The 27,430-nt window shown below is 36.9% G+C and overlaps 1 protein-coding gene and 1 long non-coding RNA gene across 3 annotated transcripts in view; one reads left to right on the plus strand and one right to left on the minus strand.

Annotated features, from left to right (window-relative positions):
- Positions 1 to 27,430, minus strand: part of LOC149124308 (uncharacterized) — a 240,445-nt gene that overhangs the window by 200,211 nt on the left and 12,804 nt on the right. The gene's annotated exons all lie outside the window — the stretch shown is intronic.
- MDFIC2 (MyoD family inhibitor domain containing 2) overlaps positions 15,596 to 27,430 on the plus strand; it is a 123,227-nt gene continuing 111,392 nt past the window's right edge. For both annotated transcript variants that reach the window (XM_089305908.1, XM_051852226.3), the window contains exon 1: positions 15,596 to 15,683. In XM_089305908.1, the coding sequence (XP_089162034.1) occupies positions 15,596 to 15,683 (88 nt within the window). The remainder of the gene's footprint in view (positions 15,684 to 27,430) is intronic.

The following is a 27,430-nucleotide window of genomic DNA, read 5'->3' on the forward strand; positions in this document are numbered from 1 at the left end:
TACAACCCCAACCCTGGTACCAGGTTTTATTGTGCTACTCACAATGATGCCACTGTGAATTGTTCATTATGGAGAGAATTGTTTATTTCTGGAATTTTACACTTATTATTACTGAACTATGGGTAACCAAAATTGCAGGCAGAGAATGCACAAATAAGGTAAGACTACTGTAAAGTTGTTATAGACCCCAAATCTTCTCTGCTTGCTTCATCAAGAGAAACCAAGTACATTAAAAATTAATTGTATCTGTTTCATAATTGTGCCAGAGCTACCTCTGCAACAACTAACATGCTACTGACATAATTCATTTACATCAAAACTGAGGTACAAATGAAAAGTATAGACTGCTCCAAGCCTGATTTTTCTCCATTTCACTCAAGGCTAACCTGGTGCCTGCTTTCAATATCCAATGCCTTTTCTTCCTGGTTTCACTGCTTCACTGCATCATTGATTTATGTTATTGATTGCCATTCACATATTTGTCTTAAAACTCTTCACTAAAAGGAGAAAGGAATAGGAGTGTGTATTTAGCCCAGCAGTTAAAATGCCCAAGTGCCCCCCTGGTGTTCTCAGTATAACTATCAGCTCTGGTTCCTGACTGCAGCTTCCTATTCACGTAGCCATTGTGAAGCTGTGATGACGGCTCAAGTAGCTGGGTTTCTGCCACCCACTTGAAAGACTTGAATTGAGTTCCCAGCTTATGATTCCAGTCCTGGACCACACCCAGCCTTTGCAGGCTTTTGGAGAGTGAACCGGCAGATGGAAGCTGCTTGCCTATCTGTCTGTCTCTGATTCCTGTCTTTGAAATTAAAAAAAAAAAAAAAAAAAAGGTTGGGTGGATGGAGGCAGTGAAGCAATGGAATAGGAAGAGAAATACTACCTCTATCTCCTCTTTAAGCTTAATGCTGTAATACAATATTGTGCATTTCCTTTGTCAGAGTGCATTTTTTGGTCATTAGTCTTTCTCTTTGGTTCAGATCTTCTGGAAAATGCTGGAATAAATTATGATGTAATTCAGCAAGTATTGTTCTTCATTACGTTCTTATTATCACATCCCCTTGTTGCATTTAATTTTGACTGGGTAAATGGAATTTTAACTTACATTAACTCGGTACTTTCATGGCACTTAGCAATGATGAGAGTCAAATGTTAAATGACTGAGCTTAACAAAATATATTTCAGAGTTTCTCAAAGTGTGTTTGGTAGACCACTAATTCCAGGCAGGATTAAGTTAACATGTACTGACTAGAAAATAATTCCATAGTAAATAAATCTGGAGAAGTCTGGACTCAGCAAATTACTTTAGTCTATAACTTGATAGAACTTTTACTATATGAATGAACATTTATTGGGATTTTACTGTCAGGTGGGCTGATTTCAGTTTTTCTCATATATATTTTACCATACAGTCACCTTTCCTACCTATTACTAGAGAAACTGACAAGAAACAAAGGATTCGAGTTTTCATGCTACTTAAGGCTGTGGAAGTAGACAGTCAAGGCTACTGACTTAAGCCATTATGAGCTCACTGAATAACTATTGGGTATGATGCCACTTACAAAAATTGCAATGTGAGTGATATTCTCTGCAGTTTAAAGAAGCTGACATATTAGGAAGTGTGGTAAATATATATTGATAAATCTGTTATGGGAATTTGACCTTACACAATTTTGGAAGCTGGTTAAATAGTCTCTGTAAAGTTGCTGTCTTTGCTTCTGATGCTGGAGCTTCAAGCTGGCAGTGCAGGTGACCAAGAAGGTAAAAATGCATATTCAGTGGAAGATGATACTGACAAGCTAGAACCCATGTACATGAGCTGGAACCTATGAGTCTGGATTAAACATTATGCAGTTCTCCCTGCCTCCAACTCTGATAAGTACAGAAGTCGGTGCCCTGAACTGTGAATCTGAACACAGGACTAGCCTGAAGAACAAGAAGCTGAAGGAAGACCAAAGGAGAAGATGGACAGATATAGACTGGCTGCTGCCCCACACCACTGAGGTGAGCTGGAAGAGAAGGAACAATGTTCAGGAGCTACAAAAGCAGCCACCAAACCTCCACCAAATCTCCAACAGAAACAGCTTTTGTCTCCCTCTCAAGCTGGAAATGTACAAGGAAAGAAATTCAGGGAAACGTGGTTAAGCCTAGCCAAGCGGCTACATTAGAAAGCCAAGTGGAAGCCATGTATCCTAGAGTCCTGCAATGCATAGCCTGGAACAACTGCATATGTCAAGGCTTAAGACATTAATCAAGTAAGGACTGCAGAGGAAGTATGTGATAATTTCAGAGACTGTCCTAGTGACACCAAGTGTATTCAGTGTATTTGGTAATTGTAAGAAATGAGCTAGGGGCCAGCACTGTGGTGCAGCTGGCTAAGCCTCTGCTGTGGCACCAGCATCCCAAATGGCACCAGCTTGTGACCTGGCTGTTCCTCCTCTGATCTAGCTCTCTACTATGGCCTGGGAAAGAAATGGAAGATGGTCCAAGTGCTTGAGCCCTGCACCAATGTGGGAGACCAAGAAAAAGCTCCTGGCTCTTGGCTTTGGAAATGGCCCAGCTCCAGCCATTGTGACCATGTGGGTAATAGAAGATCTTTCTCTCTATCTCTCCCTTTCTCTGTCTGTAACTCTACCTCTTTAAATAAATAAATAAAATCTTAAAAAAAAAAAAAAAAAGAAAAAGAAATGAGCTAGCAATGCTGAAAATGTCCCTAGCCTGGAGGCATGCAAGAGGATACTACTCCTGCCACTTATAAGCACAAAATGAGCACATTCACTTCACCTTTCACAGTGACAAAGGATCTGGGATTAATCTTGTATTTTTCTTAAAATTGAACAGATTTATGAGAAAAATACAGCTTTTCTTCTTCTTATGTCAATACATCTTAGAGGAAATTAACAATTCAAGAAAAAGAATCTTAAACATCTTATTTATCAGAAAAAGAAACATGTGGAAAGGGAAATGTCCCCTTGTATCATCTCTTCCTTATCCCCCTGCCCTATTCAACCACTGTGTTTTGGTTTTTAACATCTATATTTTTTCATCTTATTATACAAGCCTGTTTTTTCCCCTTATAATTTCTGTAACATTAAGAATTGTATATTTTTAGATCACCGGGATATTACTGACATAGGTTCTGTGTGGTTTTAACTTTATTAAATTCATAATTTAGGGACATACTGATGTTCTTTTCCAATTAGTCTCTATGACTCTTCAAAGAATTATTTTATCTCAGATTACATCAAATAAAACTGCTTACAATTTTTTTATTTGCTTTATAGTTCTTTAAAGGACACAAAGACATCATTTGTGAATAGTTGATCAAATGTTAGAATTTCTTTTTGGATTCAAAAGTCCTGTTACATTGAGATTGTATTTGAACTTCAATTTATTTAAATATCGTGTTTTAAGACTGACCCATGAGAGGTGGTCTAGAGAAAAGACTGATCAAGATAACATGTTTTTTTTTTCTTCTTCTTTCCCTCTTGGGTTAACAAAAAAACTTCTCACTGATACAGGTAGAAGACCAAGTACTGTACGAAAAGAAATTATGGTTGTCTGTCCTATCAGGCAAACGAGAGCTTGGAACTACAAAAACAAAGACACAATTAAGAAAATGACAAATAACCAATTAGAAAACTAAAACAGGAGGAAAATAACTATATATAGGGAAGAGATGCCTCTCCCACACAGAGACATTTTGACATTTCCAAATGTTAACTTTTAGGATAAATTTTACTGACATGCTATACTGATTAAAGTGGACTTTGTTTTTAGCATTAGCATAACTTAATCAATAATATTTGTTAGTTTAAATAATTATCTTATGAAATTATAAAGATTTTTTAATAATTTTATTTAAGTTACACAAGTTTCATTTATTTCATACCTACAGATTTGGGAACATATTGACACTTTCCCCCCACCCTCCCTCCCATCCATGCTGCAACCCTTCCTCCTCCTCCCTCTCACATTCCTACTCTTAATTTTTACAAAGATCTATTTTCAGTTTATTCAACGATGGTATAGTTAACGCTACACTAACTAAAAGAGCTCAACAAATAGTATGAAGAGGGAAAAAAAAATGTTCCTCAATGGAAGAGACAAGGGCTGTAAACAATCACCAAATTTATAGCAAAAGGTACTACACTATAAGAATCCAACAAACCAATACTTTCCCATTAGTAAATAATTTTAAAGTAATTCATAATACAAACTCAGTAAAGCACATTTTTAAAAAAATTTTTTTTAATTATTTACTTATTTATTTGACAGGTAGAGTTATAGATAGTGAGAGAGAAAGAGAGACACAGAGAAAGGTCTTCCTTCCATTGGTTCACCCCCTAAATAACCACTATGGCCGGCGCTGCGCCAATCCGAAGCCAGTAGCCAGGTGCCTCTTCCTGGTCTCCCACGCGGGCGCAGGAGCCCAAGCACCTGGGCCATCCTCCACTGCCCTCCCGGGCCACAGCAGAGAGCTGGACTGAAAGAGGAGCAACTGGGACTAGAACTCGGAGCCTATATTGGATGCCGGCGCTGCTGGCGGAGGATTAACCAAGTGAGCCGCGGCGCAGGCCCCAGTAAAGCACATTTTTAAAGGTAAAAATATTCTATGTTGCTAAAATCACAATCAAATATTTCAAAATATATTTTTAGAGAGAAAGCAATACTGGTATTTCTGTGATTTGTTTGTAAGAAGAAATAAATTGAGCTTACAAATATATTAAAAGGACAGTAGTTGGAAAAACCTAATGTGCAATACTGACAGGAAGATGCCATACCTTTTCATAGCTACAACACATTTTGAAAGATAAAGGAGTAGAATTGAGACTTACCGTCTGAATTTTATTAACTGTGTTTTTCCCCTTCAGAGAGTTTTTCACCCTATTTTAATTAATTAAAGACCACGAGTAGTCAAACACTAAGAAAATTCCATCTAGGGGCCAACACTCTCGTACGGTAGGTTAAGCATATGCCTGCAGCACTGGCATCCCATATGGGTGCCATTTTGAGTCCTGGCTGCTCAACTTCCAATTCAGATCCCTGCTGATGGCCTGGGAAAGCAGTAGAAGACAGCCCAAGTGCTTGGGCCCCCACACTCATGTGGGAGATGTGGAAGAAGCTCCTGGCTTCAGATCGGCCCAGCTATGGCCATTGTGGCCATTGGGGAGTTAACCAGCAGATGGAAGCTCTCTCTCTGTCCGTAACTCCACCTCTTAAGTAAATAAATAAATCTTTAAAAAAAGAAAGTAAGCAAGCAAGCAAACTCCAACTGGATGTCAACTAGTCCTTTTGAGAGTAAAGTTGGATGATCTAGGATGAAACTAACATTATAGACAAACAGACTATTTTTACAACTTCATTTTCTAGTGGCAGTTTTATGTATGCTAGAGGTATTTTCCTCTTTAAAATGTTTATTTTAAAAATACCAATATTGCGGCCAGCATTGTGGCAGAGCAGAGAAAGCTACCACTCATAACTCCATTACTCCATATAAGCACTGATTCATGTCCCAGATGCCCCGCTTCCAATCCAGTTCTCTGCTAATGGCCTGACAAAAGCAGTGGAAGATGGCCCAACTGCTTGGGTCCCTGTGACCCATCTGGGAGACCCAGAAAAAGCCTCTGTTCCTGGCTTCGGCCTGGTCCAGCCCCAACTGCTGCAGCCACCTTGGGAATGAATCAGCAGATGGAAGACCTCTCTGTCATTCTGTCTCTGTCCCTCCTTCTGTAGCTCTTTCAAATAAATCTTTCAAAAAAACACACCAAAAATCATAAAAAATTAAAATCACAGACTTACATACAAATGTTCATAAAGCTTCATTTCTAATGAAGCCATATGGAAAATGGGAAAATATTCAAATATCTATCGGGGTTGGCGCTGTGGCACAGAGGGTTAAAGCCCCAGTCTGCAATGCAGGCAACCCATATGGAGCCGGTTCCCATCCAGCTCCCCTCTAATACACCTGGGAAAACAGCAGAAGATCGCCCTTGGGTTCCTGCACTTATTTGGGAAGACCCAGAGAGGTTTCTGACTCCTGGCTTCAGGCTGGCCCAGCTCTGGCTGTTGCAGTCGTTTGGAGAATGAACCAACAGATGGAAAAATCTGTCTCTTTCTGTCTCTACCTCTCTCTATAACTCTGTCTTGCAAAGAAATAAAATAAATCTTAAAAAAAAAAAAAGGCATCCTTATAATGCACTGACTCAAGTCTTTCCATCTAAATGCCTCTTGCCATTGGTACTCAGATGCCATGATGAATGCAGAGATTTTCCAGTAAGTCTTGAAATTCACAGGAATACTTCTAAGAAATCAGGCAAAGATAATCTGGGGTTCCTATTGTCCTAGTCTTGCCAGGATTACCTAAAACAATAATATAGCAAATCCCTTTTTAGTGATTATCTAGGATGTAAGTCATAGTGATTTGACTCACAAAAATCAAGCCTCTTCTGATATGACCATGTATCCACTTGCCCACCAATACTCACAGGCCACCCCATCCAACTCCCAGTCAATCAGGAACAAAAAGCATCTAAACTGTCATTGAAAAACGTCTCCTTCAGCTCTATTAAGGAATTTCCCAACTCTTGAGCATGCCTGGAATAGCTCACTAGGACTAATATATGACTTTTCTGGGGAGGCAGTAGTGAGCAACATCACCATTTTGAGTATGTTGTGTGCAAGAAGAGCAACAGCGTCTGTGCAGACATGAAGCCAGGTGCCAACCAAAGTACTATGTGCCAAGGGGCACAAGCAAGAAACTGAGAAGCTACCATGCCCCATCAATTTGATTAAAAAAAAAACACCTGTTTACCTACCTTTGAAGAAAGAGCTGATGGAACCTCTCTCTACTGGTGCTATCTCCCTTGTACTCAAACATACTTCAATAAACTTTGTCTGGGTTCATGTTTGGCCTCTTGTCAATTTTAATTACAAGTGAGAAGAACCTTGAGTCAGTAACAATAGTTCATACTTAGTGTTTATATCCTCTTTCTATTCATTTATTGAAATTTAATTTGGTGGATGGTTAGCTTAAACACTACTTGAAGCACTTTTGTATTTTTATTCAATATAAACTTATGGTTTAAATGGAAATCTCAACTTGCTGGTACTTATCATAAGAAGGATTTGCTTTCAAAACTACTGATTCCTCAAGAACATAAACTGAAATCTGAATTACAAAGATGAGCCACCCTCTGTTCTAAGCTACATCTGCCCTTCACAACAGGACAATGAGAGAAAGGCATCTATACTATCTTAGTGACTGAAAGAGAAGAAGTAAAAAGATTATTTAAATCCCTCTGTTTTTTGTCAGGATGGAATCAATGATACGGACTTGCATCTACTCATCTATAGTTATAAAAACAGACAAAATATACCAAAAAAAGCTGTTTTTAAGCACTGGACTACAGGCCAAAAGGACTAATTCTTGAGAACAGGGAAACAAAAAAGATGAACCATTTGTTTGCTCCATCCCTTGCCTTGGCAGCCCTTTCTCTACAGGGAGTATGGACTTGATAAACTAAAAAAGCAGAAACTGGAGTCTGGGATATTGAATTAGCCAGAATTTGCAGTACAGAGAGAACCGCACAAAATAGGAAAGTGGCAGGATTCGCCACAGATATTTTAGGCTGAGGACTGGGGACTGGGTTCTATATGTAAAGGATGAGACTTGAAAAAAACATCTTGTAGAAAACAGTGTCTGTGAGACTCAGTACTGAATACAAGGGCCACAGTTAATACAGCTCTGCAAACTACTCTGCCCAACTAAGAATGCAACATCTCACTGAGCATCTTGGGCACTTAGTTGACACCTAAGAAAGAACTTGTCTTAAACATAATAACCAGCTCCAGGTCTTACAGCACGCACTATACCCTAAACTAAGAAAAAAATAATTTATTCACCAGAAGAAAAGAAAAAACTAAGCCTGATAGGATAGAAAGGTAATCTGTTTGCTAGAATAAAATTCAATACCCTTTAAAAGAATAGAGCAGAGTTGAGATTCTACAATGCATTACCTAAAATATCCAGTTAACAATAAAAATTAAGATACTTGAAGGATCAAAAAAACATAATCTATAGCCAAAAATCAAGCACTGAATGGAAGACCCAGATATTGGAGTTGTAGATAATAACTTAAAACTAGCTATAATAAATACAAACAACAAATGAAAGGAAAAATGGTGACGATAATTGAAAGATGAGTAATATTAGCAAAAAAAAGTATAAACTACAGAAAGAAACAAACTCTAAAGTTTAGAACTCAAAGCATATATAAAATGAAAAATTCTATCGTGTTGCTGTTAACAATAAATTAAGAACTAAAGAAAAGCAATTAGTGACTCTGTAAGCAAATCTATAGAAATTACTGTCTGAAGAACAGAGAAGGGCAGGTGTTTGGCCTAGTAATTTACATAGCAAGTAGGATAGCTATATCCCATATCAGAGTGCTGCATCAACCCCAAGCTCTAGCTTTGACTCCAGCTTTCTGGCTATGAAGACACTGGGAGGCAATGGTGATGGTTCAAGTAGTAGGATCCCTGTCATTTACGTGGGAAACCCAGATTGAGTTCCCAATTCCTGGTTTCCACACCAATCTCTTGGCCACTGGGGACACTTGAGGACCAAACCAGCTCTCTCCCCTAGCCCTTTCTCTTACTGTCTCACACTATTTCTCAAATAAATTTTAAAAATAATTTGGAAAAACAAAGCAGAGAGAAGGGACTGGGGGAAAAATGAACAAAGCCTCAGTGACAGGGTAAAAAGATCAAGGGGGTACAATGTATGTGAGGGGAGAAAGAGGTTGGGACCAAAAAAAAAAAAAAATCCCAGCAATATTTGAAAAAACAATGGTTCAAATATACTGAATTTGGTAAAAATATCAATTTACTGAACTGAGAATTCAGGAAAACTTAATCAAACAAGCAAAAAGTACGACAATAACAACTGCACCGGGGTACAGCATATTCAAGCTGCTGAAAAACAAATAAATAGAAAGCAAAAATTTAAGGTGGCCAGAGAGAAAAAGAAGACATGCTAGATACAGAGGAACAAAGATAGGATAATGACAAAAATAAAAAACAGAAAACCTTGACATTCAAGAATTCTACATTCAGAGTAAATAGCCTTTAAAAATGAAAATTAAGACATTTTTAGACAAACAAAAGCTGTGCGTTTGTCACCTGCAGCTCTGCTCTTCAAGAACTTCTGAAGAAAAGTTCTTTAGGCTAGAGAGGAGTATCAGATTAAGGTTCTAGTCTATTAGAAGGAATGAGGGAATTAAAAATGGTAACTATACAGGTGAGCAAAAATAGTGGGTTTTTTTCCCTAAATTTTACAAGACAACTTATCACTTCTTTATATCTCTGAACATTACTATTGAAATTATAAGATTTGTAGATGTGAAACATATGAAAACAATACAATAAAGAATGTGTACATGAAATTATAGTTATTATATTTAATATGACCTGCAGAAATATTTACACTGTGTACACAATATTAAGTGAAGGATGTACACTATAATCTTCACAGGAACCAAGAATATTCAAAATAAACCTACTACCAAGAGTCATTCAAATTTATTCTTGCATTTCTCAATGTCAGCAAGGTCTCAGTTAATAAAGGCAACTCTATGAGATATAAAAATAATTAGTTCAAGCTTAGCAGTTTTTTTACATGCCATGGCTTGAAACAAGGACAAAATAAAACCTCCTGAAGGCCAGCGCCACAGCTCATTTGGCTAATCCTCTGCCTGAGGCGCCGGCACTGTGGGTTCTAGTCCCGGTTGGGGCACTGGATTCTGTCATGGCTGCTCCTCTTCCAGTCTAGCTCTCTACTGTGGCCTGGGAGGGCAGTGGAGGATGGCCCAAGTCCTTGGACCCTGCACCTGCATGGGAGACCAGCAGGAAGCACCTGGCTCCTGGCTTCGGATCAGCACAGCACCCTGGCCATAGTGGCCATTTTGGGGATGAACCAATGGAAGGAAGACCTTTCTCTCTGTCTCTCTCACTGTCTAACTCTGCCTGTCCAAAAAAAAAAAAAAAAAAAAAACCTACTGAATACATTTTATACCTGAGTGTTATTTTTCATGTCTACACTTCATCTAAACACACAATAAATTTCCTGAAATGCTCTGTCTTATGGTGTTTTTAACAACCCCTTGCAAGAGCCTATATTACAAATTTGGAAATTTTCCTTGGTTTATGGGTTCTTGATGCTTTGGACCAATGTATTTTTACACTATGTGTGTTCTGTATCAAGGCCACAAAATTCCAAAAATAATTATTAAAATCTAAAATACATGATGGCATTTTTTGGTCATTAGAATGGCTACTGAAAATTTTTTAATTTATTATACTATAATAGTTTTCTGTAGCAAAAAAAATAATTTTAAGGGATTAGTACACCATCCTATACTATTTTATTTATACTTGAATTCAATACACAAATCCTTCAGAGAGTTCTATTGTACAAATTACAATCCTCAAATTCAATCATCTGAGTTGGTGACATAACTACATATTGTTTAACAACATAGTCTACATTATTAATATAATTTCATTGTCTCACAAAGAATTAAAACTGATAATGTGTTATTTTTAAGATAATCAAGGCCGGTGCCGGAGCTCAATAGGCTAATCCTCCACCTTGCGGCGCCGGCACACAGGGTTCTAGTCCCGGTCGGGGCACCGGATTCTGTCCCAGTTGCCCCTCTTCCAGGCCAGCTCTCTGCTGTGGCCAGGGAGTACAGTGGGCCCTGCACCCCACGGGAGACCAGGAGAAGCACCTGGCTCCTGCCATCGGATCGGCGCAGTGCGCTGGCCGCAGCGCGCCAGCCACGGAGGCCATTGGAGGGTGAACCAACGGCAAAGGAAGACTTTTCTCTCTGTCTCTCTCTCCTCTCTCTCTCTCACTGTCCACTCTGCCTGTCAAAAAAAAAAAAAAAAAAAGATAATCAAAAGACAAATATGATTATACAATATTATTTGTTTAAAAAGGCTCTAGCTTCATTTATTCAACTAGGTTCTTCTCTTGGCAAAGATTGCCTTCTGCAGGATAGTTCACCCTTGAGATTCTATTTCTGGTTCATATTTTAACTAGCAATTGGAAATACTCATACTTGAGTCAAAATAAAAGGAACAGACTTACATAACAAATACATTAAAATTATGACCATTTTAAAAAGACAAAGAAAACTGAAGCCTTGAGATGTCCATGAATATGAACTGATTTAGCTCATGGGTACAATGAACATTATTTGACAGGGCCTTCTTTTCAAAATATGTTTCCTCTCCTTGGATTCTAACCAAATGGTTCTGACTTCTGTGGCTGGCCTGTCACTTTTGAGCATTATGTTGGACCACCTATTATTTTCCATTCTTCCATGTCTGGGGTTCATCAGATTTTGGTTTCTCTTTACTCCCAGCCATCAGCTATGGGTTTACCTCATTCATTCAAAAGGCCATTCCAACTCAAGAAACTAAAATTCCAACCCAAACCACACTCCATTACTCAAAAGGAGAATTATGTGGCCCAAGCATATTACTGGGTAGATGAATCAATGGTTTAAAGGTTGGCATCAATACAAAATACCTTTAATGTAATGTCCAACAAGGACACTACTGATAAATAGTTGATTCAGGAAAAATCTTTGGTGTCTATTCTTTTGATAAAGCAGATAAAATATGAATACTATGCTTATTAAAATCTATAGCTGTGATGAAGATTAATCACAAATACTTATAGAGACAGTAGTACAATTCAAAAGGAGTTGTCTAACTTTGAAAAATGGTGCTTTACAGAACAAAAAAAAATCCATAGAAAAAATTCAAGAAATGTCACTTATTATTTAAGAATAAAAGGCAATTTGAAGGGCAAACATGACACTACAGGGCAGTGAAACCCAAGCAGAGAAGACTTACAAAGCAGAACAACTGAAAACTTCCAAGTATTAGGACTGAACACATATTGAAAATACATTTGTCAAAATTAGCTATTATTTCCAAATTTGTTATTGCACTATCTTCATAAAAATGTTATTTTCAAAGCAAAATCTTATGCAAGCACTTTATAGTTCATAACTGACTTAATATTAGGCCTCAAACAATCATAGTAAAAAGTAAATATCTGGAAAACATGCATGAATAATCACAGGATAAAATACAACCAGAAAATGAGAAATATGGACAAGGATTTTAGTAATGGCTTTGCTCTTGGGACAGAAAATTAGAAAGTAGTATAGCTGGACATGAATATAAAATGCATAAAAATGATCACAGAATTACAGAAAGGTTTCAAAATGAACCTGGAAGCATGGGTAGCAATGGTTTCTCTGTCTTAGGAAGTTCATGGGAGAAGACTGAGAACAAACAATCCCAAAAATGCTTGCAAAACATTCAAAGGAAACACCTACTGAGAACTGTTTGAAGAGTGTCAGGACAAAGCTATTAATCATATCTACCAGGCCAATTTGACTTGGGTGATGTGTACATAGGGTCTGTTTCTTCTTAGACATCTGGAACAAACTCAAGCAATCCTTTATTCTTTTACCTATACATTCCTTATCCCCAGAAACGTCCTTCTTAAAATTAACAAATAGTCTTTCTTTTTAAGATTTGTTTATTTATTTGAAAGGTAGAGTTTTCAAGAGGCAGAGGCAGAGAGAGAGAGGTCTTCCATCTGCTGGTTCACTCCCCAAATGGCTGCTCTGGCTGGAGCTGAGCCGTTCTGAAGCCAGGAGCCAGGAGCTTCCTCCAGGCCTCCCACATGGGTGCCAGGGCCCAAGGACTTGGGCCATCCAGCACTACCTTCCCAGGCCATAGCAGAGAGCTGGACTGGAAGCGGATCAGCCGGGACTTGAACTGGTGCCCACATGGGAAGCCAGCACCACAGGTGGTGGCTTCACCTGCTATGCCACAGCACCAGCCCCTAAGTAGCCTTCTTTTCAACATATTCTTTCTCTAAAATGTGTTGATAACCAGTCGTGTTCTAAGGAAAATGATCTCCAACCTGTGGGAAAGTGGCTCCTTCTTACATAAAGCTAGCCTTTTTTCGGCTAAGTCAATGTATACTCATTCTATAATGATAAATGAAAATTGGCTGTCATGGAATATATAAATTTTGAAAAGAATTTGATCACGTTGGAATAGCTTCCAAGACTCAGTAAAAATCATTATATCAATCTTTTTATAGAGCCTGTTTTATTTCCATTGGTAAGTAATTACATAACTTGTAACCTTCAGAGATCCAAATTTATTTCAGAAATCTAAAAAAAAAAAATTCTTTTGTGGAATATTAGCAAATAAACCAGATGTTCTAATATTAAAATAAACTAGAAGATATGCTGAACTCAGCTCATGGTTCATTTACTTTGTTGTTACTTAATAATCTTTTCTCATCTAGTTTTATCAGATTTCCTTTAGTTCCTGCATTGTCTTTACTTATGCTTAACACTGTGACTATGATTTACTAAATGTCTTTCTGGACCCACTAATACATATGTAAAATTTAGATAATTTGCTTTTCCAAAGGACAAGATTACACTATTAAGGAAATTAGATTAGGTCTCAAAACATGAGGAAGCAATGTCAAACTCTACAGCTATAGACAAAAGACAAACTAAAGGAACCTGGTTATCACATGTATTCTATGATTTTGAAACAAAGGAAAACAGCATCATCAGTTTTTGACATATTAGTTGTATTGATACAACAATTATTAGTTTGTAAGTGCAAACAATGAGCAAGGCACATAAATACCCAGGCTAGGGTTGGTGGACTATAGTCTTGTCAGAAAGATAAGCTTACAGATGACTAAATTGGAGAGTGATCATACCAAGAGCCCCAACTGGAATCAGAGAAGGAAAAAATGGCTTCCAGATGAGAAAGATCAAAAGGCTTTCAAGGTGGGGGTAGAGATGGAATTTTGACGAAACTTTTCTAAGAATGTTAATAACAGAAGCAGATTTGTTCGAGAAACAGCAGCAACACAATTAGGTTGGAGTAAAAAGTTAGGAACCTATAAGAAATCTTAAGACTCCGTGGGCTACATTTTAAAAACCAAAGTATAGAATATGTCAGTTCAAGGTCTTTCTCAGCTGTCTAAATATTCTGAAATTTATCTTATTATTAATGAGAGGAAATGAAAGTTATTTTAGTATAATTGGCTGTTCAAGGAAGATTTTAAAGATAATGACAAAAATGAAGTAAAGTAAAAATGAAGTGGGAAAAAATTGGATACAAGACAATCAAGTAACAGACCTCTGGAGGAGGCAAATCACCTTGGGACAAAAAGTAAATAGTATTTTCCATGATGAAAAAAAAACTGACAAAATTTAGGAATGGCAGACTCTTTATCATCATGTACAACCAACATTTATGTTTTTTAATTTTCTGTGGAAAATACCATTATCTTTAATTAAGAATCTAATGATAAATCCTCTTTGGAATGTTATTTCATATCCCCTTTGGAATACCTGCAGATGCTGAAAAGAACTTGAAATGTTTTCTTGTTGCTTGTAAATGTTAAGGGAAAAACTGCTTTTCAAAATATTGGTTACAGGATAAACTTCCAGAGAACAGAGCTTTTAAGGTTTCTCTCCCTTCTATTTTAATCCAATAATCTGTATATATTTTTCAGTATATTTTTCTGCATCTCTTGATATGAATCTTGGATAATGAATAGTGAGTATGAAATGATGGGGATGGAAGAAACTTTGTCCACTTGAAAAGAATTTATTATTTTTACCCTAGTTTGCACAGTGTCATTTTAAATAAGTGCTACTCTGGAGAAGGATTTTATTGTTTTGAACCACAGGTTTTATATTACCTTAAAAAAAAAAAAAAAAAAAAAACCTTTCAGCCGCAAGTTGGATGCTTCTGGCAGCATTACAAATCTAGCACCACCCAGGGAGGGAGTGCATTTGCTTCTTCACTCACTTCTGTCAGGATAGAGGAATGCTGGACATCCAGAGACAAGGGAGGCTGCAAGACACTGCTCCCCAGTCCCACACCCTGGGCATCCTTCTATTGGAACACACAGGTATGTACAATGTGGTGCTGATTCAAGGGGAGAATTCATGTAAGCCAGTCTTGAAAGTCAAATGCATTGCACTAAAGGTGCCTAATAAGTCTCCTCAACACCTTCAGGGAGTTCAACTTGACCTGATTTAGGTCAGAAGGTTCTCATCTCACCCAATAAATTCCTGAAAGGGTCCTTTTGTGTTTTATTACTTGTATCTTTGTATATCACTTTGCAGACTGCTTTTCTACAGGCTACACAAAAATAGCAACTAAATGTTTGGGGTTTTTTTTTTGTTAAAAATCCATGGCTAGTTGTTAATGTTATTTTTTTATGTTGAGAAATTGCAAGATCTAAAAGCAATGTTTATTGCTGAACAATGAAATGTCATAAAGTTTAGTTTTCACTGTCAAAGTTTTAAAATGGCAAAAGGATAAAATGTAAGACAAAATAAGACAGTGAACTGAAATCTATATAGATAAGATTTCACCATAATATGGAAGTAGTCCCAAATATAAAAATCAGTGCTTTGGTTCTTAATAAATTTTTAATATCATAAATTATCTTCTCACTTAGATGTCAGAAACTGAGCTGGAAAAGATAAAAGTAAGAACATCTGAGCATTTTGAAAATGATAAAAATAATATTTCTTGGTTGAAAGAAGGTAAGTCTTCTTGCTCTTGATTTTCTATTGGTGTGAAAATCATGTTTTTGTTTATAAACAAGAAATAGCATGAGGAAAAAAAGAGAAAAAACCATTGTGGCAGTTCACATGATATTAATACTTATGTCCCCCCCCCCTTTTTTTTTTAACATGTGCCTAAGTAGTAGTTTGAAAGTCTTGAGTTTTGAAACACTTCTTTTAGTCCCTGTGCTGTAGGAAACACAGATTAACTTTATTGGTAAGACTTACACATTCTAAACTTAGATATGTATTATCGGTGAGATTCTTATACTGCTGAAGATTTTTCTCCTTTATAGCCAAGACTAAGTAATTTGAGGACAGGTATTTTTAAATGATAATCACGGAAAGGAAGGCATACTGTAGGAAATAATGTCTGCAAATAGAATCACCATTCACTGCAATTAGAGAAGCCACTTTCCCAAGGGAGAATGCTATCGGTCAGGGGTACAGCATGCGTAAGATGGTTACTTGAAATACACACACAAATCGATATGTTCTCCTACAATGAGTACAAATTTGTGCACTTTTGAAAATATGTATAAACTTGTCATTATTTACTAGAAGGATTGATTTCATAATCTTTTGGTTTTAGGAACTACTTTAATGTCTCTCAAAGAAAAGTGATTTGACACGTGATATGAATACATATTCTGTGGGTTTTTTTCACCAGTTCATGAATATATTATAGTGGAAAAGCTCTTAAGTAGTTAAAAGTCTTAAAATTTGCTTTATAATGTCATAGAAAAATCTAACACCAAAAGTTATATATTACCAAAATAATAATATCAAAAACATCTATAATGCTTTGACACTTATTGATGATTATGCTGAATCATCATGACAATCTTATGAGGCAGTTATTATTCCTAATTTACTGATGAGAAAACTGCCTAAAAGAGCTGAAGCAACTTGCCTAAAATCACAAAATTAGGAAATGGCAGACCTAGAAATGAATCCCAGGTTATATAACTCCAAAACAGATGAATTTAACTACCACAGGAAAAATCATTTAAGTTACTCATTAGGATATGACTTATGCTCAAAAGTGTTTTCCTAACATATTTAACCCAAAACCTCCAAATTCACCATATCCTCACACTTACTGATTTTTTTTTTTTTTTTTTTTTTTTTTTTTTTTTTTTTTTGACAGGTAGAGTTATAGACAGTGAGAAAGGTCTTCCCTCCATTGGTTCACTCCCCAAATGGCCACTATGGCTGGTGTTGCACTGATCCGAAGCCAGGAGCCAGGTGCTTCTTCCTGGTCTCCCATACAGGTGCAGGGGCCCAAGGACTTGGGCCATCTTCCATTGCCCTCCCAGGCTACAGCAGAGAGCTGGACTGGAAGAGGACCAAGCCGGACTAGAACCTGACACTATTATGGGATGCCGGTGCCACAGGCGGAGGATTAACCAAGTGAGCCACGGCACCGGTCCCCTTACTGATCCTTAATTCCATCCTATCCCCTTTATTTTAAAAATAAGTTTACTTTTTAGAAAAGGATGAGTCCCTCTGCTAACTGCTCAATAACCAAATTTAATAGTGGAGCCTATCTCTTTAAAAGATTTTATTTCAGGATGAAAGCTTAAATATATATGTAGTATTCTCAGAAACATTTCCTTAAAAAAAACACACACACACAGGGCTAGAAAATGTTCTTTTTTTTATCAAATGATCTTTTAAAAAGTATACTTTTGTGGCCAGTGCCGCGGCTCACTTGGCTAATCCTCCACTTATGGTGCTGGCAACCCAGGGTTCTAGTCCCAGTTGGGGCACTGGATTATGTCCCGGTTGCTCCTCTTCCAGTCCAGCTCTCTGCTGTGACCCGGGAAGGCAGTAGAGGATGGCCCAAGTCCTTGGGCCCTGCACCTACATGGGAGCCAGCACCTGGCTCCTGGCTTTGGATCAGCGCAGAGCCAGCCGTGGTGGCCATTTCGGGGGTGAACCAACGGAAGGAAAACCTTTCTCTCTGTCTCTCTCTGTCTAACTCTGCCTGTCAAAAAAAAAAAAAAAAAAAGTATACTTTTGCAAACAATGTAGAAGGAAAAAAATTGGCTTGAACCAAAGATCTTCCTGTGTTTTTCATGTGAATCTCAAATCCACGATAACGGAGAAGTTCTTCTGTATTACTTTGGGGGAAGTTATATTATTTATTTTTACTTTGTTTCATGCTCTAAATGTCTCATAAAGGAATAATGATAGAATTTTAGACCAATCAATTGTATCCTGATGAATTTTGTTTTAAAAAATTATGTCTATTAAGTCCAACTTAAGCACTGAAATCTTGTAATCTATAAAATCTAATTTCCCAGGTGAACTGTTTTATCCCATTTGGACACTTCATTTAAGCTACACTCAAATTATGTTTACTATATTTCATAAAAGGAAATTGAGCCAGATGCTAGATGACAACATCTTAATTGGGAATTATCAGGATGAGTGAGTTTTCAAACATGTCTTTTTTTTAATATTAAGAAAAAATATATGGATTGGCTTTTTAAAAAATTAACAGAGAAACAGGAATAGTGGAAACAGCACAGCATTAATATCAGGCAGAAATAGTTTTGAAATTTCAGCTTAGCTACTTATTAGCTGTGAAACTGTGACATGTTACTTTACCTCCTCAAGTCTCAATTCCCTCAGCCAAGGACTATATCAGATTACAGAAATCTGTGAGAATGTAGAAATAAGATTTAATCACTCTGTATTTATTTCCCTCTTTAAAGCATGACTCAAAATAGCAATGTTTTTAGAGGTTTACATCTTGAACAATCTATAACAGCAACAGCACTGTATGTTTTTATAGTGTTTTATATGTCTTCATTTGATGCCTGCAACAATCTGGTGTGTAGCAGTATTATACCCATTTTACAGATCAGGGGACTGAATCTTAGAGATACTTTGGGTCTTACTCAAACTTGTAGAGCTGCTAAATGCAACCTGAATCATAAACCTAGGACTTAAGAGTTTTAGTTTCTGTTTTTCCTTTATCACAGTGTCTTCCTCAACAGTTACCTATCAGAATCTTTATCAATCTTTCTAGGCCCCAGCTTTAAAAAAATGAAATAGATGCTTTAAGTTATGAAAAATTTCTTTGACAAAAAACCTGATAAAGAAATTGACAAAAGGGGTTGCATCTCACATCACAATGCCTCTGTTGTCTCCCTCTGAAACTCCAGCTGAATACTCTCCACTGTTACAATGTGGATACTCATGAATGTTATATTAGGGTTAGAGCAAACACTCACTGGGGTAATGCACATAAATCACTGATTACACTATGTGACCTGAGAATGAGCACAGAACCAATGTAAGTTATCACCATCACCACCATTCAGGGTATTGATATTCTAACGTCTTGCCTTCAAACATTCATAATATACCGAATTCAATGGAATATTTATTAATTTTGGCACTACTAGAGACAAAGTGTATGTGTGGCAGAATACTATATATATTATATCATATATAATATATAAAATATAGAATATATTCCTGTATTTAAATATATATTTATATAAATATATATTTATTATATATTTATATGTATATATAAAATAAACACACTCTCACAAAAAAGGAGCTTATTATCCAATTATCTTGCTCTAGCCTAAAAGATGCATGGGCTCTTACTTGCCTTCTATTTTCCCTCAGATGGATTATGAGCCCCATGTCCTCAGCAATGGTGTCAAAGATCTCACAAAAGCCACTTCCAAAGCTATTATCAATAATTAAGATAGACAGTATTTGAGAAATACCACTGGCAGACCTGAACTGAATGAACTAAATCCTGTTTCACCTTCTATCAAACTATCAAGCAAACTTCCAAGCAATTCTAGTCTTACTGCATTTAAATCCTAGACTTAGCATTTGATTCCTGCATTTAAATCCTAGACTTAGCGTTAGATTCATCAGAATCCTAGACTTACCATTAGATTCATCAGATTAGGCCCCAACTTAAGAAATTCAAGAGGACATAGGTGGAGCCAAGAAAGACATAGGTGGAGCCAAGAAACAAATGCTCAGGAGTAAGACGGCTGATACTAAAGTAAAATGTTGAGGGACTATAACTGGAGAAACCTTGTTCTAATTTTAAAAACAAGATATGGCTTTAAAATTAGCAGCAGTCAAGACCAGCATGGTCTATAAAGGCCAGTCTTGAAAGTGATTGTTATCTGTTTACACAGGAGCATCAAGATTGAGAACACAGGGCCGGCGCCGTGGTTCAATAGGCTAATCCTCCACCTGCGGCGCCGGCACACCAGGTTCTAGTCCTGGTCGGGGCGCCGGATTCTGTCCCGGTTGCCCCTCTTCCAGGCCAGCTCTCTGCTGTGCCCAGGGAGTGCAGTGGAGGATGGCCCAAGTGCTTGGGCCCTGCACCCGCATGGGAGACCAGGAGAAGCACCTGGCTCCTGCCTTCGGATCAGCGCGGTGCACTGGCCGCAGTGCACCGGCCACGGCGGCTGTTGGAGAGTGAACCAATGGCAAAGGAAGACCTTTCTCTCTGTCTCTCTCTCTCACTGTCCACTCTGCATGTAAAAAAAAAAAAAAAAAAAAAAAAAAAAAAAAAAAAAAAAAGGAAAAAAAAGAAAAAAAGGTTGAGAACACAGATACCTGAGGCTGAAAGTTGCCTTACTGTTGGGCTGGGGAATTGGACGTGTTGGCTAGGTATTTGTGTGAGGATTAACACAAAATGAGGGGTAGAGAGTGTTGAGAAAACCTTGATTAACTATTCTAAGTTATAGTTAGATAGAAAGAAGAAATTCTGGTGTTTTATTGCAAAGTAGGGTGACTTTAGATAACAACAATATTCTGTATATTTCTCTAAAAAAACTAGAAAAAGAGGGTTCTGAATATTTTAACCATAAAGAAATGTTAAATGTTTGAGGAGACAGATAATGTTTGCTCTGATTAGACATTATACAGTGTATGCATGTATAGGAACATCACATGGTACCTCATAAACATGTATAATTTTTGTGTCAGTTAAAAATAAAATATAAAAAAAACAGAAACACAAGCACACACAAAAAATAGGACAGAAGAAACTAGACTGAATTCTGACTACAGGTTAAATAAGCGGGGCATTGGTTTTGTGTTATCACTGCAGGTTTGAGAGCAGGAACTAATATATTGAAGCATGGTTTAGGGATATGAATCTGTAAATTTGAAACTGGAGTGCATAAGGGAGTCGGTCAGGTAGAGGAAAGGTTAAGAGACGAAGGATGGGGGTGGCTAAGTCAGTAACACATTTAGCATCCCTGAAGTGAGGAAAACATGGCCTGTATAAAAGTCATAACAAGGAGAGAAAGAGAGAGGTCCAAATGTGAAAAACTTTATGGAAGAAAAACTAATACAACATAGAAATTGGGGGGAAATTACAGGTGGAATAGGATGGCATGTAATACTCCATTAAGCCAGGGAGCATTGTGGGTAAGCATTTCAATGCTTGTGTCATACACCATTTGATACGGAAGAGAAACATCAAGATGAAGGGATGGAAGCCCTTAAATTGGTGCCATTTGCAGTTTAAAATCACAGCATCACCAACATTTGAACTGCACACAATTTATCGTGTCTCCTGGTAAGTTTCAGAAGAAACTTCAAATCTGGATTTCTGTATGAAATCTCTGACTGATAAAGATTAAGTAACAATAACAACAATAAAATATCATGCAGGACAAATGAAAGCAGGTTCTGTGGCTGCCAATCTATAACTTCTGTATTAGGACCTTGAATCTCTAAACAAAATCTAATATGATTTCCTGAAAACTATTATTCCCTATCCATTGCTTCATCAATACAGATTATCCATCTACCTATCTACTTACTTAATATCTATCTTTATCCATACACATACAGACATAGATATATATATTTATATGATTAAGCAAACTCAATGTGGGGAGATACACACATATATCTATGTATAAGCAAAGCCAAGACACCTATCATTTGACATATTTAAGAATACTTAAATAAAAATTTTGTCCTTCAAAAGACTAGCTATCTGTAACTGTTTCAGTTGGGTATTCTATTTTTTGGGAAAAACACAATCATCCCAAGTTACAAGTGACAAAGAAATGACTTTGGCATCATGGATATAATTGTTCTTATTTAATCAAAAGTAATAAATACCAGAGACTAATAATTCAAAATACTTGAAGGCAACTTAGAGATCCAAAAATCCACATTCCAAAAATCTGCTTCTTTTTGTAATGCAAAGGCTCAAATCTCATCTTGTTCCTGACCTACAAATTCATTTGTAAATGAGACTGAAAAAAAGAGGATCTTAGTTTATTGGCATCCACAAATTCCTTGGTCTCCTCTTTAATTCTATGTGAAGACAATTTACTTCATTTACACAAAAATTAATTTTAGATCATGAACATTAAAATAATTCCAAAATGTACATTAGCTACCACTTGATGAAGCTCCTTGTGAACTCAGAAGCAACATTCTATGCAAAGCAATAGTAATGTTAAAAAAATGAAATACTACAAGTCCTGCTTTCATTGCACTCATATTTTAAGTGCTTTACTCTAATGGCTAAACATTAATCCATGCTAATTCTGTCACTCAAATAACTGTTACTTCTGAGAGGGCTATTTTTGTGTCAAACTGTCACTCCCCCTCTTCGTGGAGGAACGACACAGGACCCTGCGCTGTTCTTTCGTCTGCTCGGCCCTCCCCGGGTTTGCTGCTGGTTCTTCCCGGGTTGGCTACTGTCCCTTCCACCTCCGTGGAAGGGCGGTTCCCCCTGGCCACATTCCCCACTTCCGCAGGGGAGCAGCACAGTGCCGGCCGGCTCTCTGGGGGGCTGCACAGGTGTTCCCCTTAGATGTTCCCCTTAGATGTTCCTGGTGCATGCCGTCTCTCTCCTCCTTTATAGTCCTCTTCCACCAATCCCAACTCTGCTACCCACACGCCGAGTACGCTGCTCTCCTCCAATCAGGAGTAGGTCCTGCAGTTTATTGGTTGAACTGGAGGCAGCTGTGTAGAAGCTGTTTCTCCCTTCTCAGCGCCATATTGTGGGAGAGCAGATGCATAGAATAAGTCTTAATTCCAGTAACTTAGTCTAGTCCGAGTTGCTCCCCACACAAACAAAAATTAAACCATACTAATGTGTATTTTAAATAGTTAACTTCCATGAGTAGCATATCCTGAGATTCCTTTTACCTCTGTAAACACAGGAAATGGAAACATTAGCTCTTATTTCTATAGTTTTCATTAGCTTGTAAAAATGTGTTACATAATAACCAAAATAGAAGTGAGAAAAAGCCAAATAATGTTTTTGTTTTTAAGCAGAGCTAATAAGAAAAACAGATATAGAATTATGCCCTTGAAAGTTACATAAATCAGTAAGATAACAACACTGTCTTAGTCCATGTTGGGTTGCTGTAATAGAATATAATAGACTAAGTAATTTATGAAGAAAAGAAATTTATTCATTTTAGTTCTACACGTTGTGAAGACCAATGTTGAGGAGCCCACACCCACATCTGGCAAAAGCCTTCTTACAGTATCATCCTATGGTGGAAGACAAAAATCCAGGCAAACATCCTTTTTATCAGGAACCCATTCCCTTGATACTTAATGGATTTCGAAAATAATAGCATTAGTCCATTCATGTGGGCACGTTCTCATGATTTCATCATCTCTTAAAGGTCCCACCTCCCAACACACTGTTGTTTTTGGTACTAAGTTTCCAACACATGCCATTTAAGGCATGCATTCAAACCAATGCAGACATGAAAAAGATAATTTCATTAGGATAATTGTTTTGAAGTTCTGAAACAAGATGGCATGATAAAGGTTTGTGTGAGGATCATTCCTTAGAATCAGTAGGTAAGGAAATTCTCTGAGGGAGAGACACTAGAACAGAGACTCAAATGGAAAATAGTAATAAGCCATGCAAAAACCTAGGAAGAGCAATCCAACTAGAAGAAAGGCCTGTGCTGATACTATGGCTGAGAATCGCTAAACAGAAAAGGTGGGAAGGGGGCCTGAGGGAGGAGTGGAGGAAAAAGAAGATACTTCAGTTGGAAATAATGCAAGACCTTGTTAGCCAGTCAGGAGTTTGGATATATTTTTCCTGACTGGAATTAGAAGCCACTGGATATTCTAAACAAATGAATAGAAATAATTACTTCTATTGTATGAGGTAAAGAAGGGAAGCAGAAATAAAATAGGAGACAATTTGGTTGACCAAACAAAAGACGCTAACCAAGATGGAATAAAACTGAACAGGGAAGAGAAAGGAGTGGATATGGGATCTATTTGGAGTTAGAACCAACAGAACTGGCTGATGCTTTGGTGCGAGGCAAAAGCAAGAAGGTAGTCAAGTCTGAGACATTATATGCTGAATGGAAAGGAATATGAGACAAACTGGCTACAGAAGGGAGAATCAAAAGATCTGGGTGGAAGAAGCTACGAGTTTGAATGCCTCTGATACATCTCCATGAAAACTATCACTCGGGCAATAGTAAAAACTGAGATCAACTGACCTACTTTAAGTAACATTTAAAATCTTGAGATTGTGTGTAGTATTGAAGAATGAGAAGCTATCTGTTAATGGGGAAATTAAATACATTTTGAGTATAAGGAATAACAAGTTTAAAGACACTAGGATAGGGAAGTATATGTCATGCTCCAAGAAGTGGGAAAAAACAAGGATGACTGGAATATTCTCACCCAAATACTTATTTGGCCATCCATGAGAGTGGGGAGTTTGGCTGAGAACAGGCCATAGAAGCTTCAGTAGATCCTGGCTGGCATTTGGATCCCAATAACCTCTTTACCCTAGGAATGCCTACTAAAAATAGATTATTTTGTGCTAAAATATATCCCACTACATTTTATTTTCAAATGAATGTAAGGAACTACCAAATAATAGCATATTATTTTCAAAATTCAGCAATATCAAAAGAGTACTTTACCAGATCTTGAGAGGAAAACAACACTCTAAGTAGGGGAACTAGAAGGCCTGGGGTGCCTCACAGTCCAGAACAACAATCCAGGTCCAAGATAAACAAGAAAGAATCCAGCTATGAAGGGCTTGAGAGTAAGACCTTCTATATTTAGGTCACCATTCCTGCAATAAATTAGCATCACATAATCTTTCTGTCTTCCTGGCCCCTTTTCTCAAGACCCCAAGGTTCCAAGGAAGCAGTCACAATAGTTTTGGTCATGAGCCACCCCTCTAGATAGGCAAGGTTTGACTGACAACACCACAAGGCTTTATACAATGAGAGCTAGTCAATTCTTCAAAGGGAATTCAGGGTTGCAGCACCAGAGTAAAGGGAGAATAGATGCTGCAACCTCCCCAAATGACATCTACATAAGAGTCAGTACCAATGGTCTGATTTTTAGTTCTTTCTCCATGAGGGATAATATTTTCTTAAGAATCTGACATGCTGCTGATGAAGTGCTGAATATTTCAGAAAGGAAAGTACTTACTTTAAATGTATTGGCCTTCTACCAAAGTTCAAATGTCAGAATCATTTTGATTCTCTGATAACCTTATTTTATGTTTAGAAAGTTCAGGAAAAGATGAGATCTTCTGTGTTCTTATAGGTCAACAAATTAAATTCCAGCAGCATATCTGAGAGCTGATGGCTGAAATTTATTTCCAACTAAGCCTATAAAATATTAAGTTCATTTTTTTATAAAATGATGGTGTTGATCCCAATGAAATGGAAGGCCTAGAAGATGCTATGTCAGCCTTGAGACTATGACCAGATGAATTAATCAGTGCAAAGTCCCCTATAAGCTGTTACATATCAGATTTAAGGACTCTCTTTCAATGATGATAGGTCAGTACATCAAATCTAGAATGATCTTAGCTCACCATTATTAATTACAATTTTATGAACTAGGAGTGAAGTAATCCATGAAGACAGAGGATCAACCTCTCCCATCTCAATAGGAGGATTAAAATTGTAGATAACTAGAAAGTTTGGGGAGATTTATACCTTTCAACAGAGATTTTCAGTAGAATCATTCATTTCCTGCATGTCACAATAGTGGTTGCTGTGATACACTTAATCAACATTAGTATAAAGAACAATCTGAGAGTGATAGCAAAAGAGTGTCTTATGTTCTATGCCTCAGGAATAAGGACATTCTATTTCTTGTAAATTCTACAAAGTGATACTTTACGTTTATATGATTATGGCCCATTTCTTTCAGCTAAGAAACCGCATTTAGAGGGAATATACTCTCTAATAAAATGCACCTATACTAGGTGTTCACCAGACCATTAGGGGAAAAAAAAAAGAGGAATGTGAAGAGAGCAAATGAAGACATCACTCTACCAGGCATAAATCATTTCCACCATTTTAGCCATTATTTAAGCCTGTCGAGAAGTAAATGTGCAGCAAAGACAAAAAGCAAGGGCAATGATGGTATTTTTACCAGTGTGTAACTTCAAGAAAAGTAGAGAGGACAACTCATAGAGGCATGGTATTAAATAAGACATCAAGCAGTTTTTCCTTTTGAGCTAAATTTCCACACCAACGTGAATCTGAAATATCCATGTTGCAGAAGAAAGCTGATTCATGATTTCTAATTCAAAACAACACACATCTAGAGAAGAAAATCTGCATTTTATGTCCTTTTTCACTTAGCAAAATTTACTTTCTTTTTCATATATAGAAAATTCAGTCTTTATATAAATAGGAAACTAAATTTTTTCTACAGTTACCAAAAATATATGTTAATGCTAAAATGTCTTAAATGTAATTTCACAAAAATATAAAAAGTTTATATAAATAAATTCTTGGAGAGTGAAGAATATATCAAAAGTCTATGTTCAGACCTCCATGTCGTCAAACTAATTTCTTACATCGATATGTGGAAATCCATATTCATATGATGAACCATTAATACTGAAAAAGAAACATTTGTTTTACAAAATAATTTCAAATCAAGAAATCCACAAATGTTTTCATTTTCTGTAAGATACAGACTGACACAAGGAATATACAATATTTCTCATGCTCAAGGAACTTATAATTGACTTGGGGAAACAAAATATCAACAATACACCTTGTTTATCATAGGAGTAGAAAAACAAATTCTTCAGCTGTACTTGAACTAAATTAATATGTGCAAAATCCAATTAATTTGTATGGAATTTTTCAGTAACAAATCTTACACATAATAAACCATATGAGTATGCTCAATTCCTCAAAGAAATGCAGATTTCTCTTAAAACACAGTGCTGGTTTTGTTTTTAACAGATTTATCAAAAGCTTTATGGGAGTTCCTTGAAAATAACAAGATTAATTTTAAAATATTAACTTAGGTTTCTTACATACATCTCTTAAAGGAAATTTTGTATATATATCACCCAGCCGTTTTTTTTTCCTTAAAAAGTGCAAAACAATTAGGATGAGGGAAAGCTATCAATAAAGAGATACATAATATATTGTAAGGAGTTCACTTTTCAAGGGAAATTCACAAGTGAACCATTTGTTCAGTAATTAAAGAGGGAAAACTGCACTTCTAAGAACTTATCATCGATTTTTTTTCTTAATAACACAACTTGGAGGTATAGTGTATTTAGAAAGCATGAATACATTAGAGTATTCAAATTCTGAATTTTGTTAAGCCTCTGAAATCTGTAGGACAACACCCATTAATTAAAATGTAACTCTCAGAGTAAGCATTTGTCCTGGCAGTTAAATTGCTATTGACACACCTGCATTCCATATGGAGCACCAGAG

The sequence above is a fragment of the Oryctolagus cuniculus genome, chromosome 10 (assembly GCF_051225735.1).
Source record: "Oryctolagus cuniculus isolate XC-2025 breed Fujian yellow rabbit chromosome 10, ASM5122573v1, whole genome shotgun sequence".
NCBI lineage: Eukaryota > Metazoa > Chordata > Mammalia > Lagomorpha > Leporidae > Oryctolagus > Oryctolagus cuniculus.